General features: G+C 46.2%; 1 protein-coding gene across 2 annotated transcripts in view; it reads right to left on the bottom strand.

Annotated features, from left to right (window-relative positions):
• The window catches only part of HKDC1 (hexokinase domain containing 1), a 43,935-nt gene extending 32,333 nt beyond the window's left edge, over window positions 1-11,602 (bottom strand). Inside the window, exons 1-2 of one of the 2 annotated variants that reach the window (XM_045876220.3) lie at window positions 10,872-11,602; window positions 5,411-5,573 (exon numbers count right to left, since the gene is read on the bottom strand). In XM_045876220.3, the coding sequence (XP_045732176.1) occupies window positions 5,411-5,573; window positions 10,872-10,934 (226 nt within the window). In that variant the 5' untranslated portion in view covers window positions 10,935-11,602. Of the gene's footprint in view, window positions 1-5,410; window positions 5,863-10,871 lie in introns of those variants that run through there. The other variant, XM_064594736.1, reaches the window with a different exon arrangement.
• Between the last annotated feature and the right edge of the window lie 3,086 nt (window positions 11,603-14,688).

The raw sequence follows: 14,688 nt of genomic DNA, 5'->3' as shown, positions 1-14,688 counted from the left end.
GGGCGTAAATGTGGAGAAGGCAAATATAAACCCACTTCAGGCAGGTAGTATCAGACATGGGCCTCGAGGGTGGAGCCGAGTCCAGAATGCCAGAACCAGGCTGAAGGAGCTGATACTCCAAGTGTGGGCAAAGTGCCGGTAAGGCAGGAGGAAAAGGCAGGGAAGCGTGCAAGGAAGGGAAACCAGCCCCATACAAGCCTCAGTCTCTTGGACAGATGGAAAACACCCCAGGAGGGAAAAGAGACAGGGACCAACGGATGGACCCTACAGAGCCAAGGATCTTCAGATTTGGGGCCAGACCCAGCCTCATGCAAGACCAATGCTATTAATAAAAAGGTGGATATGACACATGTGTTAAGGAGAGGCAGCCCACTTCAGTGACTTCAACTCGGGATCCAGCCAGTATTCCTGCCAGGACACCTGCCAGTCTTCTGCATTGGCCACAGATACAGGATAAGAATGCAGGTGTGCATACTTGTGAACCAACAGGCCTTTGTATAGAATTATCTGTCCCTGAAAAGTGGCAACAGGTACCAGGTGTGTTTCATGATATACGCCCAAAGCACATGTGAGTGAAATTCCAGGACCGCAAGTCTGGTCCCCCCAGTGGCCTTGTTTTGTACCACATGACCCTAGATACAGCTGCATGCAGATAAGGGACCAGCTGGCCATTCAGATTTACTCCGTGTAACATGTGAAATAAAACAGTGAGAAATTGCTAGTTCATGGTAAAGACTGAAGTGGAAGCATCCCCCAAACCAGAGGTCAGCTGGGTAGCCAAGGTGGCCCCATGTATGTAGGCTGAAACCACAGAGGAAGACCCAAGTCCCACCCAGTCCCCTTGCGGCCTGAGAGGACCACAGCTCCTGCCCTTGGAGTCCCACAGGACCCTACGTGTCCCCCTTTTTGCTCTCCGTGTCCTTGTACAACAGACCTCCTTTTCTGACCTGGCTTGACTGGGTTCTCTGCTCCTGGCAATCAAAGAGCTAGAGACAGTGCTCTGCAAACTTGAATGTGCATGTGAATCTCCCAAGAATTTTAACATGCAGATTGTGATTCAGTGGAGGTGGGGTCTGAGATTTTAGTGTTGTTTTTTTTTAAGTTTACTATTTATTTATTTGTGTATTTGTTTATTTATTTATTTAAGTCCATCTCTACAGGGGCTTGAACTCATGACCCCGAGATCAAGCATGCTAGCAGGGCACCCCGGAGATTTTGTATTTCTAAACAGGTTCCCAGGTACTGCTGCTGCTGGTCTGTGGACCACAGTCAGAGTAGCACAGGCCTTAGTCATTTCCAGACCCAGCTAGCAGGATCTTTTATTTTTGTGGAGATTATCTGGAAAGCAAGATTCTTATCTCCCTAGATCTGCCCCCAAAGAAGCCTGATGGAGCCATTTATTATTCAGGAAGGGAATCCAGGGACCTAATATTGTGCAACTTTTGTTAGCATTCATCACATACCAAGCAAGAGATGCTTTCACAGATGTTATCTTGTTGAGCAGGAAATAGGGTAGATCACACAGTCCATGTACGAACATTTACTGAGCGCAACTCTGTGCCAAATAGTATGCCAAGTGCTAGGGAAGCACAGGGAGCGCTATCTAAACCCCAGGGGAGGGGGGACAGAGCTGAGTGCAGAAGAATGCAAGGGAGGGAGGCAGCCAGAGCAGGTCCCAGGGAGAGGAACGGAGCCAAGGAAGGAGCTCACATAGGGAGGGCAGGGTCTGCTTTTGAGGAAGGAGGGACGTGTGACAGAAATGAGGCTGGCATGTAGTCTCTGGATAAACTAGGAAGGATTTGGGAAAACTGGCCCACCCCAAAGAGCTTGAGCTTTCTCCAGAAGATGAGGGGGAGCCACAGAAAGATTTTAAGCAAGGGAGTGCCAAGTTCTGATTGAGATTTGGGGAAAATGCCTCTGGCACCAATCCGGATGGACGGGAGGATTTTCATAAAAGAGGAGGCTCCTGTGCTGCGATTCAGGTTGGAAGTGATCTGTGAACCCTCGTGCAGCCTAGCACGGAGTCATTCCTTCCTCTGGCCTCCAGGGCCACTGTCGGCGTGCAATCACCTGGCTTCACCAGTGACTCAACACGCCATTTCCTGTAAACCGGGTGGGACCCTTTCTGTGACTTTGACCCCAGAGAAAGGACTCATTGGGCCCTGAGGGAGGCAGGACCTGCCCAGCAGAGGCAACAGCGGCAGAAGGGCCATCAGGATCTCTACAGTAATTATTAAGATTATTATGACCTTCGTCATGGGGATGGAACGTACAACGTGGTGACTACAGTTAAGAATAACACGCTGCATATTTGAAAATTGCTAAGAGGGTAGATCTTAAAAGTTCTCATCGGAAGAAAGAAGAAATTTGTAACTATGTGTGTTGCCAAACGTTATTGTGGTGACCACTTCGTGATATGTCCAAACATCAAATCATGTTTACACCTGAAACTAATATAATGTTATGTCAATTATATCTCCATAAAAAAATTCTTTTAAATAATAAAAAGATATCGATCCGCCTCTGTAGATAATCCTCCTGTGACCTTTCAGGGGCTCCAAGGTTTCCTTCTCCTCATCCGTCCCCAGGGCAAATGCCCCAGCTCCTTCCCATTCCCTAGTGCAGCGTCTCCCAAAGATGCACAGTGACTGACTGTGTCGATTCCTAGAGATTCAGGAAACCATATGTTTAGGAATTGCTCCAAGTGAGTCTTATACTAGGGGGAGAGCAGGGGACCCCTGTCCTAGGGCAGACCCCAGGGCCCACCAGCCGACCACATCAGGGCTCCCTGGGCTCCCCTTCAAGGCCCCCCCCTCAGTAGCAGCAGCTGGAGTTGGGCCTCCAGAACCAGAGACCCCCTCACAAGCACGCGATGGGCACCTCCAGTCCCCCTTCCCTGTGGCTGCTAGAGGGTAAGGCACACTTCTCAGCCACTTTGTAAGAACAGTCGATTGCAGCTCCCTGACGGAAAGGCTAGGGGGAACCTCATCTCATAGGTTTGGATGAGAGGACAGAGAGTAGGTGAACCCGGTATTTCTCTGGAAACTGCATACATTTTTGAAATGGAAGCTCCAACAGATTAGTAGCATTTGTTTGCTTTTGTTAGTGACCATGAAATTACACCACTAGCTCACAGGAACTACGGAAGACTTGGGCAATATTTTGGAAATTTTAAAGTACTCCTTCCACATGACTTCATCTGATCCTAACAGCCCTGATCTTTTTACTGATGCGGACAGGAGTGCAGTTGTCCTGGGACTTACCAAGGCCCCCTGGCTGCAGGGACCCTGGGCTCCAAGACCTCACTGCCACAGGCTCACTGGTGAGATTTATTATGTGATGAGATGTGAGATATTATGTGATGAGATTTATTATGTGAGGAGACAGTGAGGAAAGGAGGTGGTGCCTCCTGGCCTGAGGAGGGTTCTTCTAAAATTTGGTCCATTTCACTTCCAAACCTTCCTGAAGCAGCCAGGGCCAGGAAGACTCATCCAGTCCAGCATTCTCCAGACCCTCACAGTCACTTTCCCTTGCTTCTGGGGACACACCTCTGCAGGAGGAGCCAAAGCACAGGAAGCCAGGAGGACTTCGCCCTGGTGCCCCCTCCCCCCGACACACCCATGACTCAGGTGCTTACTCTGAATGGCCCTGGATGACCTGTCAAGGACCACAGTCCCTCGGCACTCTCATAGAGCAGTGTCTGGAACTCAAGCAGATTTCAACTCAAGCAAATTTCAAAGCAAGACTGTCTCTGTCCAAAGCTTATGTCCCTCCAGGGTGGACATAGCCCACCCCGTCACGCACCCACCATTGAGGGAAGAGGCCTCCCCCATCACAGTTCCCGGGGACCTCTTGAATGGTAGAAGCTATTTTGACCCCGTCATTGGCCCAGAGGGGCCCAGAACCTGGCTGATCTAATCAAAGTCCCTGAGAGCTCCCCAGACTTCAGCCCCTGCTCCTTCAAGGGCCCCAAAGCCCCCACTGGAGCTTGGTCAGAGCACTGGGACTCTGACATTGGTCCTCCATGCTCTCATCTGACCTGGGCATAACAGTTACACTTCAGGGTTCTTATGGGGATTATGTGAGAAAGTGAGTTCCTAACACCCCTGACCACAGAAGGTGCCTTGCAGATTCCACTTCCTGTCCCTCCTCTGGCTCTGCCCAGAGGCTGAGAATGGAGGAGTTGGATGGAACCTCCTGGATTCCATCCATAAAGGTCTCTAGGCTGTGGTCAGGAAAGTAATAGTTCCCCAAAGATGTCCACATCCTAATTCCCAGATCCATGAATATGTTAGTTAACATGGCAAGGAAAATTAGGTTACAGATGGAATTGAAATTGCTCATCAGTTGACCCTGACATTAAGAGATTATCCTGGATTATTTGGGTATGCCTAATGTACTCACAAAGTCTTTAAATGTGGAAGAGGGAAGCAGAAGGGTCAGAGTCAGAGGGAAATTTAAAGATGCTATCTGGCTGGTTTGGAGATAAAAAGGGGCATGAGCCAAGGAATACAGGTGGCCTCTGGAAGCTGGAAAACACAAGGCAAGAGATTCTACCCTAGAGCTTCCAGAAGGAATGCAGCCCTGCTGACACCGTGATTATAGCCCCGTGAGACCCATTTCAAACTTCTGACCTTCAGGACTATGAGAGAATAAATTTGTGTGATTTTAAGCTGCTAAGTTTATGGTAACTTATTACAGCAACAATAGAAAACAAATACAGAGGCCAACTCTCTCATTTCACAGATAAAGAAACTAAAGCTAAACATTTTGCCAAAGATCACTGAGAAATGTCAGAGCTGGGCCTAGAGCCCAGGTTTCTTGAATTATCGTTACTCTTCCTTCCACCACATCATGTTGTCTTCCCTTACTTACTATCTTGGGCCTAGAATCTAGGAACTTAGGCATGAAATACCACTTATTATCCATTTGGCAAATATTTCAGGGCCTAATAGGCATCAAGCACCATGCTAGGTGCTCAGAACACCGTGGTGAAGAAGACACAGGCCCCGTCCTCATGGAGCATCAGCCCAGTAGGGAAACTCGCACACAGCAGGTGTCAGGACAAGCACCTAACCCAGCATGGGAAAGCCTCCTACGTGGAGGTGGTGACCTCTACCCTGAGATTGAAAAGCTAAGTTGGTGTTCATGAGGGGAAGAAGGTTGGGATGCTCCAGCAAGTAAACAGACAAAATGTGTGGGGCCAAGGTGCACAGAGAAAAAGCAGAGTACATTTGAACTTTGGTTCAAAACTTTTGGTACTGAATGGACTGAAGCATAGAGAGTTTGGGAAGAGTATGCACAGAAGGTGGGAGTGATAAGCCAGGGTACAGGAGCAGACTCCAGGTACCCATCAGCCAAGAAGAAAGCAGGGAGATCAGGGTCCCTGGCAGCCCCTAGCCCCACTCACCTGAGCCATCTGGAATGGCCCTGACAAAGGTGGGCAGCATCTTCACAGATGCTGTGGGGTTGGTGTCCTTCCCCAGGCCCTTCTGCATTTCAGCCTGGAAGCGAGCCATGATGTCCAAAAGGGTCTCATCGGAGAGCCGCATGTGATACAGGAACCTGTCCACCTGCAACAGACGCCAGGGTGACCAGGGATGCCTGCTGCAGGGTTGGGGGGGAGGCAGGTTGTGCTCCAGTCAAGGTTGTAAATTCCCACTCCCATCACAAAGCTATTTTTCTGACTCTGGGGATAGCTTCATGATGTGGAATCCCAAAGATTCCTTGCCTGACTCCTCACCAAGCTGGAGACAAGGTGGGGAGTTGGAAGAATAGAATGGAATGGAAGGTTGGGAGATAGGAATTTATTCCTCTGAAGGGCAAGCTCTCAGGAAGAAAGGATTCTCCCATTTTTCTGATGGGGCAATAGAGGGGGCAAAAGCGACAAGGATTCAGGGTTTCTAATTCCTAGTTCAGGGACTGCACCATTGTCCCATTGCCTCTCCACTGCAAAAGACTAGCTAGAGCTTGAACCTTAAATTCCTAAGCATAGAACCTTTCTTTTCCAATGATGACCGTATATACCCCAAATTGTTTCCGTTTGTTTATGGGCTGCTAGGAAGCTCAGAGCTAAATACAGTTTCCAACAGCAATCTGTAAATTCTAGTTCTTTAAATTTTCATTCTGTTTTTAACTGAGGTTGTTTTAATTAAGATGAAGTTTAATTTTGGGCGCCTGGGTGGCTCAGTCATTAAGCGTCTGCCTTCAGCTCAGGTCATGATCCCAGGGTCCTGGGATCGAGTCCCACATCGGGCTCCCTGCTCAGCGGGAAGCCTGCTTCTCCCTCTCCCACTCCCTCTGCTTGTGTTCCTGTTCTCGCTGTCTCTCTCTGTCATATAAATAAATAAAATCTTTAAAAAAAAAAAAAGATGAAGTTTAATTTTTAAAGCCAGCTCAAACTGCTGCTGGAAATGGGTGGATGGACACTCAAGTAACCAGGAAATTGGGGCAAAGGACCACTGCCCTAATGGAGGGAATTTATAAAAATCACTACGGCTAGATGAACCATGAGAGATGATGGACTCTGAAAAACAAACTGAGGGTTCTAGAGGGGAGGGGGCTGGGAGGATGGGTTAGCCTGGTGATGGGTATTAAAGAGGGCACGTTCTGCATGGAGCACTGGGTGTTATGCACAAGCAATGAATCATGGAACACTACATCAAAACTAATGTATGCATGTAATGTATGGTGATTAACATAACAAAAAAATTTTAAAAAATAAAAGCAGACACAATAATAAATAAATAAATAAATAAATAAATAAATAAATAAATAAATAAATAAATATCACTATGGCTATGCTCAGTCCACTTGAAGGTACTGTGTCGTATCAGAAATGGCAGAACAGCGTCCTCCTCATGCTAATGCTAATCATTTGGAGTGGCAGCCTGGATTCCCAGGCTCGTTGGAATGGATTATTGAGGGGCACAGAAGTAGGGACAGTGGCATAGATGCCCTGTATTTGCCCCTCCTGCTTTATACACATACTGAGCAGCCTCTCTACCCATCCAGGTCACAAGAAGACTTGATCCCAGCACATTCCTGGAGGAGTCACTCTCCCACACTTTCCTCTAAAGCTAAGAACATCTGCAGGAGTCTACAGAGTGCTTTCACATACATCCCCTCATTTAATCTCCCTGCCATTGCTTTGAGGCAGCCCGGTGAGGCCAGAGTTCTTGCTTCTGACTGAGAGGTAAGGACCCCAAGGCTCAGAGCCATGATGCAGCAGTGGGACAGCTGGGGGTGAGGGGCGCCCTGGGCCTGGAATGCCGTCTCCATACTTCTTGCCCCACCGCCTGGTTTTGCTTCACAACTGCATGCAGGACGCAGGAGTCCAACAGAGACATTACACCAAAAGGGCAAGGGTTACCTGACCTATATCACAGGACAGGTGCCTAGTCATAAGCCAGGCCCAGTTGGCAGGCATCCCAGCTCAATCTAGGGCCAATCTGGAGACCCAAGGCAGTGAAATGACCCAGGACTCCAGGGATTCGGGGGCCACAGAGAGTCCAGAAAACCGTCGGAGAGCCATTAACAAAAAAAGGACAATTGGGCTTTCAGTGCATTTGAAGAGATAGGAGGGAACCAGGTCATGCTTCATTAAGGGCTTCCTGTGCACCCTGAGTCTGTTTACGACTAATTGGTTGGCACAGCTACAAACACGGAGCAACCCGATGGAAGGGACGTGACCCAAGTAATTGGGACTTGGGGAAGGGTGAGATGTGCTACACAGCCCCAGAGCATAAAGAACTTCTCCAGCATCCCCAGTGTCCTCCCTCCCGTAGAAGGATGGTTTTGAGGCCCTGCTCGGGTCGTTTGTCAGCTATAGTTTAACAGAGTCATTCAGAACTTTGGGTTCCTGCTCCCGCTGTTTCACTAAGTTAAAGTCATGACAGACAGAATGTCCACCTAGCAAGTTTCTTGTTTATTCTCCGTACCTCCCACAGGCCCTGGTACAGTAGCTAGAAGGGAAGAATGAAACACATGTTGGGGCCAAAAAAAGCTCTATTTTAAATCCAAACAGGTGATCTGGGGTCTTTGTAGCCAGGCACATTCTTTGCAGACACTAAGGGAGGGTGTTTGAGCTGCAGAAAACCAAGCGCACTTTTGGAAAGACTCTGAAACCATAAAACAGGACATCTTCTAAACAAAAGAGCCAACGAGCAGCACATTTAACATAGGAAGAACAAAATTCAAAACTGTAAGCTCAGACCTGCTGAATGACAGAATGTGGGGGCCAGAAGTGACTTTGGAGATCACTTAGTCCAAAGGTCCCATATGAATTGAGAGTCATAAAAAGTTTCACCTCTTTGACCCAGTGATTTCAGTTCTGGAAATCTAACCTTATAATAATCCCAAAGATGGAGAACATTAAACACATTCCTATGTTTTTCAAAGCAATATCTTAATTGTTAAAAAATGTTTTTGAAAGTAGCCGAGTTACGATGAGCACTGGATGCTGTATGTAAGTGATGAATCCATGAATTCTACTCCTAAAGCCAATATTGCACTATATGTTAACTGACTAGAATTTAAATAAAAATTGGGGGGAAAAAAGGTAGCCGAAGAGAGAAAAGTTTGAATTATAGTATATCCAACTGGATTGCATATTGGAAGACATTAGAATGATAATTATGAAGAAATGGGATAAATGTACATAAGTGGTTACAATATAATAATAAGTGAAGGAGACAAGATTTAGAATTGTAGGTATGATATAACTGTAGAAACATACTATAAGGGCTTCCACAGGGTAAATCTGACAGTGTTTGTGAGGGGGATGGGATTAAAGGTAACATTTCCCCTTTTCGTAATGTTGACTTACTCAACTGTAAAAAGTACACATTGAAAACCTAGCCAGTCCTTCTCTTATGAGTGAACAATCTGTAGGTCAGTGACCAGACTCAGCCCAATGTTATCAATAGGTCAAATAATGTCAATATACTGAATTGGAAAGGAAGCTACCAGAGTGGTTTCTCCTTTCTTCTTCCTTCCTTCCTCCCTCCCTGCCGCTTTCTTCCCGTTTTATTTTGTTTTGTCTTTGTTTGAATGTTGGTGTAGGGAAATGTAAAAAAAAAATTTTCCAGGGTCTGAATAGTAACCCTCACGGCAAATATGGCCCAGGATCCTGACAACTCTGGAAGCAGGAAGCATGGAAACTAAGGAGGGGATGGGCTACCTGACCCGGGAGAGAGAAAGGTCTGTTGTGCCTTTTGACCAGGTGTGTTTTCACCACATGAAGGAGTGCATGAGCCCGTGTTCTCAGAACCTGTGAGTCATCCAGCAGCCCATAAACCAGACGCCCATCCTATCTCAGTCACCTGTTGCTTCAGGTGGCTATGTGGTGCTCCTGGCTTTCCCGACTCCGCTCACTCTTCAGCTTTCTTGAAGGGGTGAGGGAAGGGTCAACTTCAGGCCTTGAAAAAGGCTGACCCTCCTCCCAGACGACCTGGAACGAATCAGTGGAGGTTGCATAACCTCCCTCCTGAGCCTGCACCGTTCCTGATTCTAGGATGTAACAAAAGGCCTAAGAAAATGAAACGAATTTGCAGAACCAAATGTAAAGTTTCCAAAGGCTCCCCTTTGGAGTTTAGACAGACACCGTGCAGTTTTCCTCCTTACTAAGCAGGTAAGAACAGAAAGTGAATCCTTGGGCGCCTGGGTGGCTCAGTTGGTTGAGCGACTGCCTTCAGCTCAGGTCATGATCCTGGAGTCCCGGGATCGAGTCCCACATCGGGCTCCCTGCTCAGCAGGGAGTCTGCTTCTCCCTCTGACTCTCCCCCCTCTCATGTGCTTTCTCTCTCATTCTGTCTCTCAAATAAATAAATAAAATCTTAAAAAAAAAAAAAAAGAAAGTGAATCCTTCAGCAGTGCTGTGTAGGACTTTTCTACCTCCTTAAGAAGCCAGGAGAGGACTCTGTGAATCTAATCAATAAATGAAAATTAAGACAGCCTAAATCAGACTGCTTTATAATATTTTAAGATTTGCTATAACTACTAACCCAAATCTCTAATGAACAGAATTCCGTGGAGGTTTCTCCCAGCAAGCACATGAGGGCTGTTACAGGGCCACGCTCTCTCTCTCTGTTCAAAAAGCCAGGAGGCATTGTGGCACAATGGAAAGAATGCTAGGGGAGTCAGAGACTTGGGTTTAATCTTCACTCCACTTGAAATACTTGGGTGACCTTGGCTAAGTCTGCCTGCTGAGAGGGCTTCTATTATCTCTAAGTTGAGAGACACCAGCACCCAGGGAGTGGCTAGCGGGGCAGGCTGGGCTCATGCCAGGCCTCCCGGAGACAATGCCGATGGGCTCCAGTTGAGGCTTGGCAACTGTTAAGCAGCCTACCTTGGAACGTATTTTGTGCAGAGGTTTCTTGAGCAAAGTGACAAACTAATGCACACCAGTAACAGCACATCTTTGGCAAACAGCACATGCCAATAATAAATAGTTCAATTATTGTACATTAAAACCCACACCCCTCTTAGTTCCCATGCTTATATTCCTTCAAGCACATGAAGAATCATGTGATTACTTTAAAAGATCTCAAAATTTCTCTCCCCTCCTTTGTAGCCTCTCCTCCCAAATACCCCTTATATCAAACACAATCATCTTCAACCTTTCTGAAGACTCTCATCCCCTCCCATCCCGTATCTACCAGGAAGTGCCAAGTGAAATGCAAGGCTCGGAACAATGTGTAATGTCCAGCCTGTGGAGGATTCACTTCCTCCCCCACTCCCATGAGCTCTTTACTGGTCCTCTGCTCCCTGTGTCTTTTCTAATAAGCTTTCTTAAATCCTTTTGGATGCAGGCACAGTATCAATTAGTTCTGTCAGTGAAGAATGAATCTCTCAGCTTTGTGAGTCCTTACCTTCTTGATCTGATCCTCCTTTAGCTTGCTGCAGTAAAATGCCATCAAGTGTACTGCAAACATTTTTTCCAAGTTTGGTTTCTCTTGAGATGGGCAGAGATTTCTGTGCAGTGTTTACTCCTGCGTCTCCAGAGAGCTGCCCACTTCCAGTTCAGGCTGGAGGCCTCCAGGAACTAGGTGCTACAGATTAAATACTACCAGGCTGCTTAGAGTTCAATGATTAAACTTCGCCCCCTTTCTCTGGTCCCTCCCTCCAGCGTACACTTGATTGTCTAACAGGAGGCTTGGAATGGTAGCTGAAAGTTGGTGGAGGGGAGGCAGGGGATGGGTCGCCTGACTCTTTGAGAATTGGGTGCCACAAGATCTCGTTGCCAAGCAACACTCTCAAGCCAGGGCTCCACCAAGCCCACTCAGCCGAGGAAAATCTCCTGAGAAGCTGGGCATTAAACAAAGCCAACTTTCAACCAGCTGAGCTGCTCTGCAAATGTCTGGTCTCGGCCTTTTCTCTCCAATCCTTTTCTTCTCAACGCAGGGATGGAACTCCAGACTCCCTGGCCCTCTGCAGCGCTGTCTTAATTAAGACTAAACACTGCCCTGGTCAGGGAGACTTCAAGAATGTTGGGGCAAATCCCTCCCTTTGTGACAGAGCAGATCTCTTGCCTAACAGCCCATGGTAACGGAAAATAACTGATAAAAATTTATCTATTCCACAATGATAAGCCAGAAAACCTTGACTGCACAGGTGGGGACCCAGGAAAAAATATCCATGAGAGAGGATGAACTGAAGTCATGGGTGCTCACTGGAAAGCTGCTGCTGGAGAGAAAGACTGAAGTCACAGACAGGAAATGTCTCACGCCATGAAGATATCTGGTTTACTCACTCATCTCATGCATCATACTTGATGTGGGAAGGACACAGAAAGGGGCCGATGTGTGAGTACAGTACCTGCACTCTTCCCACAGTCATTGGTCAGCTAACAAAATCAATAACAATTACAGTGTTAACAAGAGCAGCTAGCAAGGATAGAGCACATACTGTTCCCATTTCATAGATGGCGAAACTGAGGCCCAAAAAGGGAAAGTGACATACTGAAAATCACAAAGTCTATAAACGGTACAATGAGGAATCAAACCCAGGAGTTTCATTCCAGGGCCCAGCTCTTAACCGATATATAATATTGCCTCTCTTCTTCCTCTGTGCAATAGATAATCAACTGACAATTACTAATAGCAGCAGCCTTCTGTTGGGGACTGTCAAGAATTCCAATTACTTGGATAGCTAAATACAGAGATACCATTCCAAGAGGGTCCTCCCAGTGAGGGGAAATAACAAATGAAGGCATCCCTGATCATAACTTCCCAAATATTAATCAACTGCTCCTAAAATTAGCAACTGACCAGATGTGAATGCAGGTCTGCTGGGCACCCCAATGTTTCTCGCTCCTTCATAGCACCTGTTCCTCAATACAAGGGAAGAAACGTGTGTTCCCCGCTGGCTTAGCAGCCTCAGCTTTGTTTGCTTCTCTACTACACAATCTCGTGAATCCAGTGATTACCAAGCACTTGCCTCGTCAGAGAACCTTCAACTGCAGCCTCTTCGGAAGCCACTGATTCTCCAGTCAGCGCCCTTTCCCCATCCACCATATGTATGAGGCACCGCAAGTCTAGCATAAGCACTGTGTTCGATTAAAATTACTCCAGATACTTCCCTCAGACTGCTATAAAACTGTCTCCCAGATTGAGAAACCCTATCCTTTCCAATCTGTTTACCCCTCAGACTATGAACTCTCTTTTAGCTCCTTTACTTTGTCTATTATACAAGCAAACAAAGGTTAACCTTCAGTTGCTAAAACTGTTCAGTTCCCCAAACCATGTGGAATTGTTGGTATCCTGAAACAGACGAGCTCTGCCCGTGTCCGTACAGGCTGCGGATAACATCCAGGGGCAGGTCACCTGCCCATAGGTGATAACAAGACCTGTCTTAATTCCTCCTTTTAAAAAGTAACCTCTGCAGTGCAGTGTGGCACCAACTGCCATTGACTTATTCACACTTGGGACAAGAGGGTACAATGGCCAGGGGACGAAAAGACCCAGAGCCATGACCAAAGGTCTCCACAATGTCATGGCCACTTGTGCACACCAGAGAGGCAGCCTTGGGAATCTTAATCAGGCAGAGGATACCAGAGGATGTTCATCTGTTACATCATTCCGTTTCTGATGTCAGCACATCAGCATCTCCGTTCCAGGTCTGAGGGAGCCAACAAGACTGAGAAGCTTCACAATATAAGGATCACATACATTTGGAGTCATCTGGCTCAGATTTCTAAAGACAAAATAATTTGCTTATTTTACCATTCCTCATCTGATTATTCCAGTCCAACCCTTGGAATTTTTCACTCTTATTAAATTTCTATGTAGCCATTCAAGGACATCTGGGTGCGAGTCTTATAAGCACTTAGATTTTATTTAAGAATACTCATTTGAGGGTTGGCACTGCTGAGTGAGATTTTGGTTAAAGGACAGTACCAGTCTGACTCAAATCTTCCATGGAAGAAGGCAAACTCTCTATACACACCTGTTTCCCTAGAACTCTCCCTTATGGCAAGGCCTAAAGATATTATCTGCTTTCTTTAAAGTACTGAGCATGGTAGGAGGACTAGAAGTATAATAGAATTTATCCACTTATTTAGTAAACACCTGTGTAATATATACTAAGTGTCTTCAATATTAATTTTCCCAGAGCAACTATCATTTCATTCTCTCCAATTTACAGATGGAGAAACTGAGGCATGAGGCCCAACTGGTACATGGTGGAATAAATATTTGAGTGCAGGTAGTATGGCTTCAGAGTCCACGTGTTATACTGGCTCTCACTAACCTGGAAGGAAAGTACAAGGGAACGTGGGACCTAAGCTGGGAAAAGCAGCCCAAAGCCCCAGGCAACACAGTGGAGAGTGCCCATGCCCTGGGATCCCACTTTGGCTCTGCCCTCACTGAAGACAAATGCTCCAGGCTCTTATATGTAAAGGGTTCATAGCTACCCCAGCGGTCATTTTGAGAATAAAAGTAAGTGAGATCACGTAAGAGAATCTATGTGGCCCACAGTGGGCGCATTAAAAGCATTTCTTTAATCTAAGCCTTCGCCTGGGGGGGATCCCTTCTTAAAATTGCTCTTTCATCTCATCCCATTTGGTCCCTTCAAATAAGAAAATGTATGCAGCCCTTTCAGTACATTCAGTAAAACAACTGCAAACCATTAGAAGGTACCAGTTCCATTTACTGGAATTACTGGAATAATTAGGAATTTTATAAATATTCTATTACTGTTACTAAAGAAAATAATCTTGAATTCTGTTCCATATTCTTTTTCATGATAAATCCAAAACTAAGTTGTCCAAAATATAAATCAGTCTAACCTGCTGGCATTCCGCTTGCTGCGAAAGAGTAAGAGAGTGTGTAAGAGAGCAAACTTCCATACAAGAAAGTCAATGTAGAAACTTCCAAACCCTGCCAACAGTTACAGTTACTATGGTGTCTCTATGGGAGCAACCACAAATGAAGCAGAAATGTTAACTTCAGCAAGTTTCAAAAGAATGCTACTGATCATTTTTTATATGTTTATTCCTGACCAAGAGAGGACTGGGAATGCTCATGAAGAAATTAATTGCACACAATTATTTTTATCACAGCTACATTAAGAGCTGTATTTGCAAAATACATATCAAGGAGAAACAAGTCATACAAAGAAATGCAATTCATGTGGCTTTAACATTTTTCACAGTAGTTACAATCTCAATTGCACAAAATAGCAAACTTC

The sequence above is a fragment of the Mirounga angustirostris genome, unplaced genomic scaffold, assembly GCF_029215605.1.
Source record: "Mirounga angustirostris isolate CCGP_5_RB_7025 unplaced genomic scaffold, mMirAng1.0.hap1 SCAF_6, whole genome shotgun sequence".
NCBI classification, from domain to species: domain Eukaryota; kingdom Metazoa; phylum Chordata; class Mammalia; order Carnivora; family Phocidae; genus Mirounga; species Mirounga angustirostris.
Note: the sequence above shows the minus strand (reverse complement) of the source record. Positions and strands in the feature narration are given on the sequence as shown.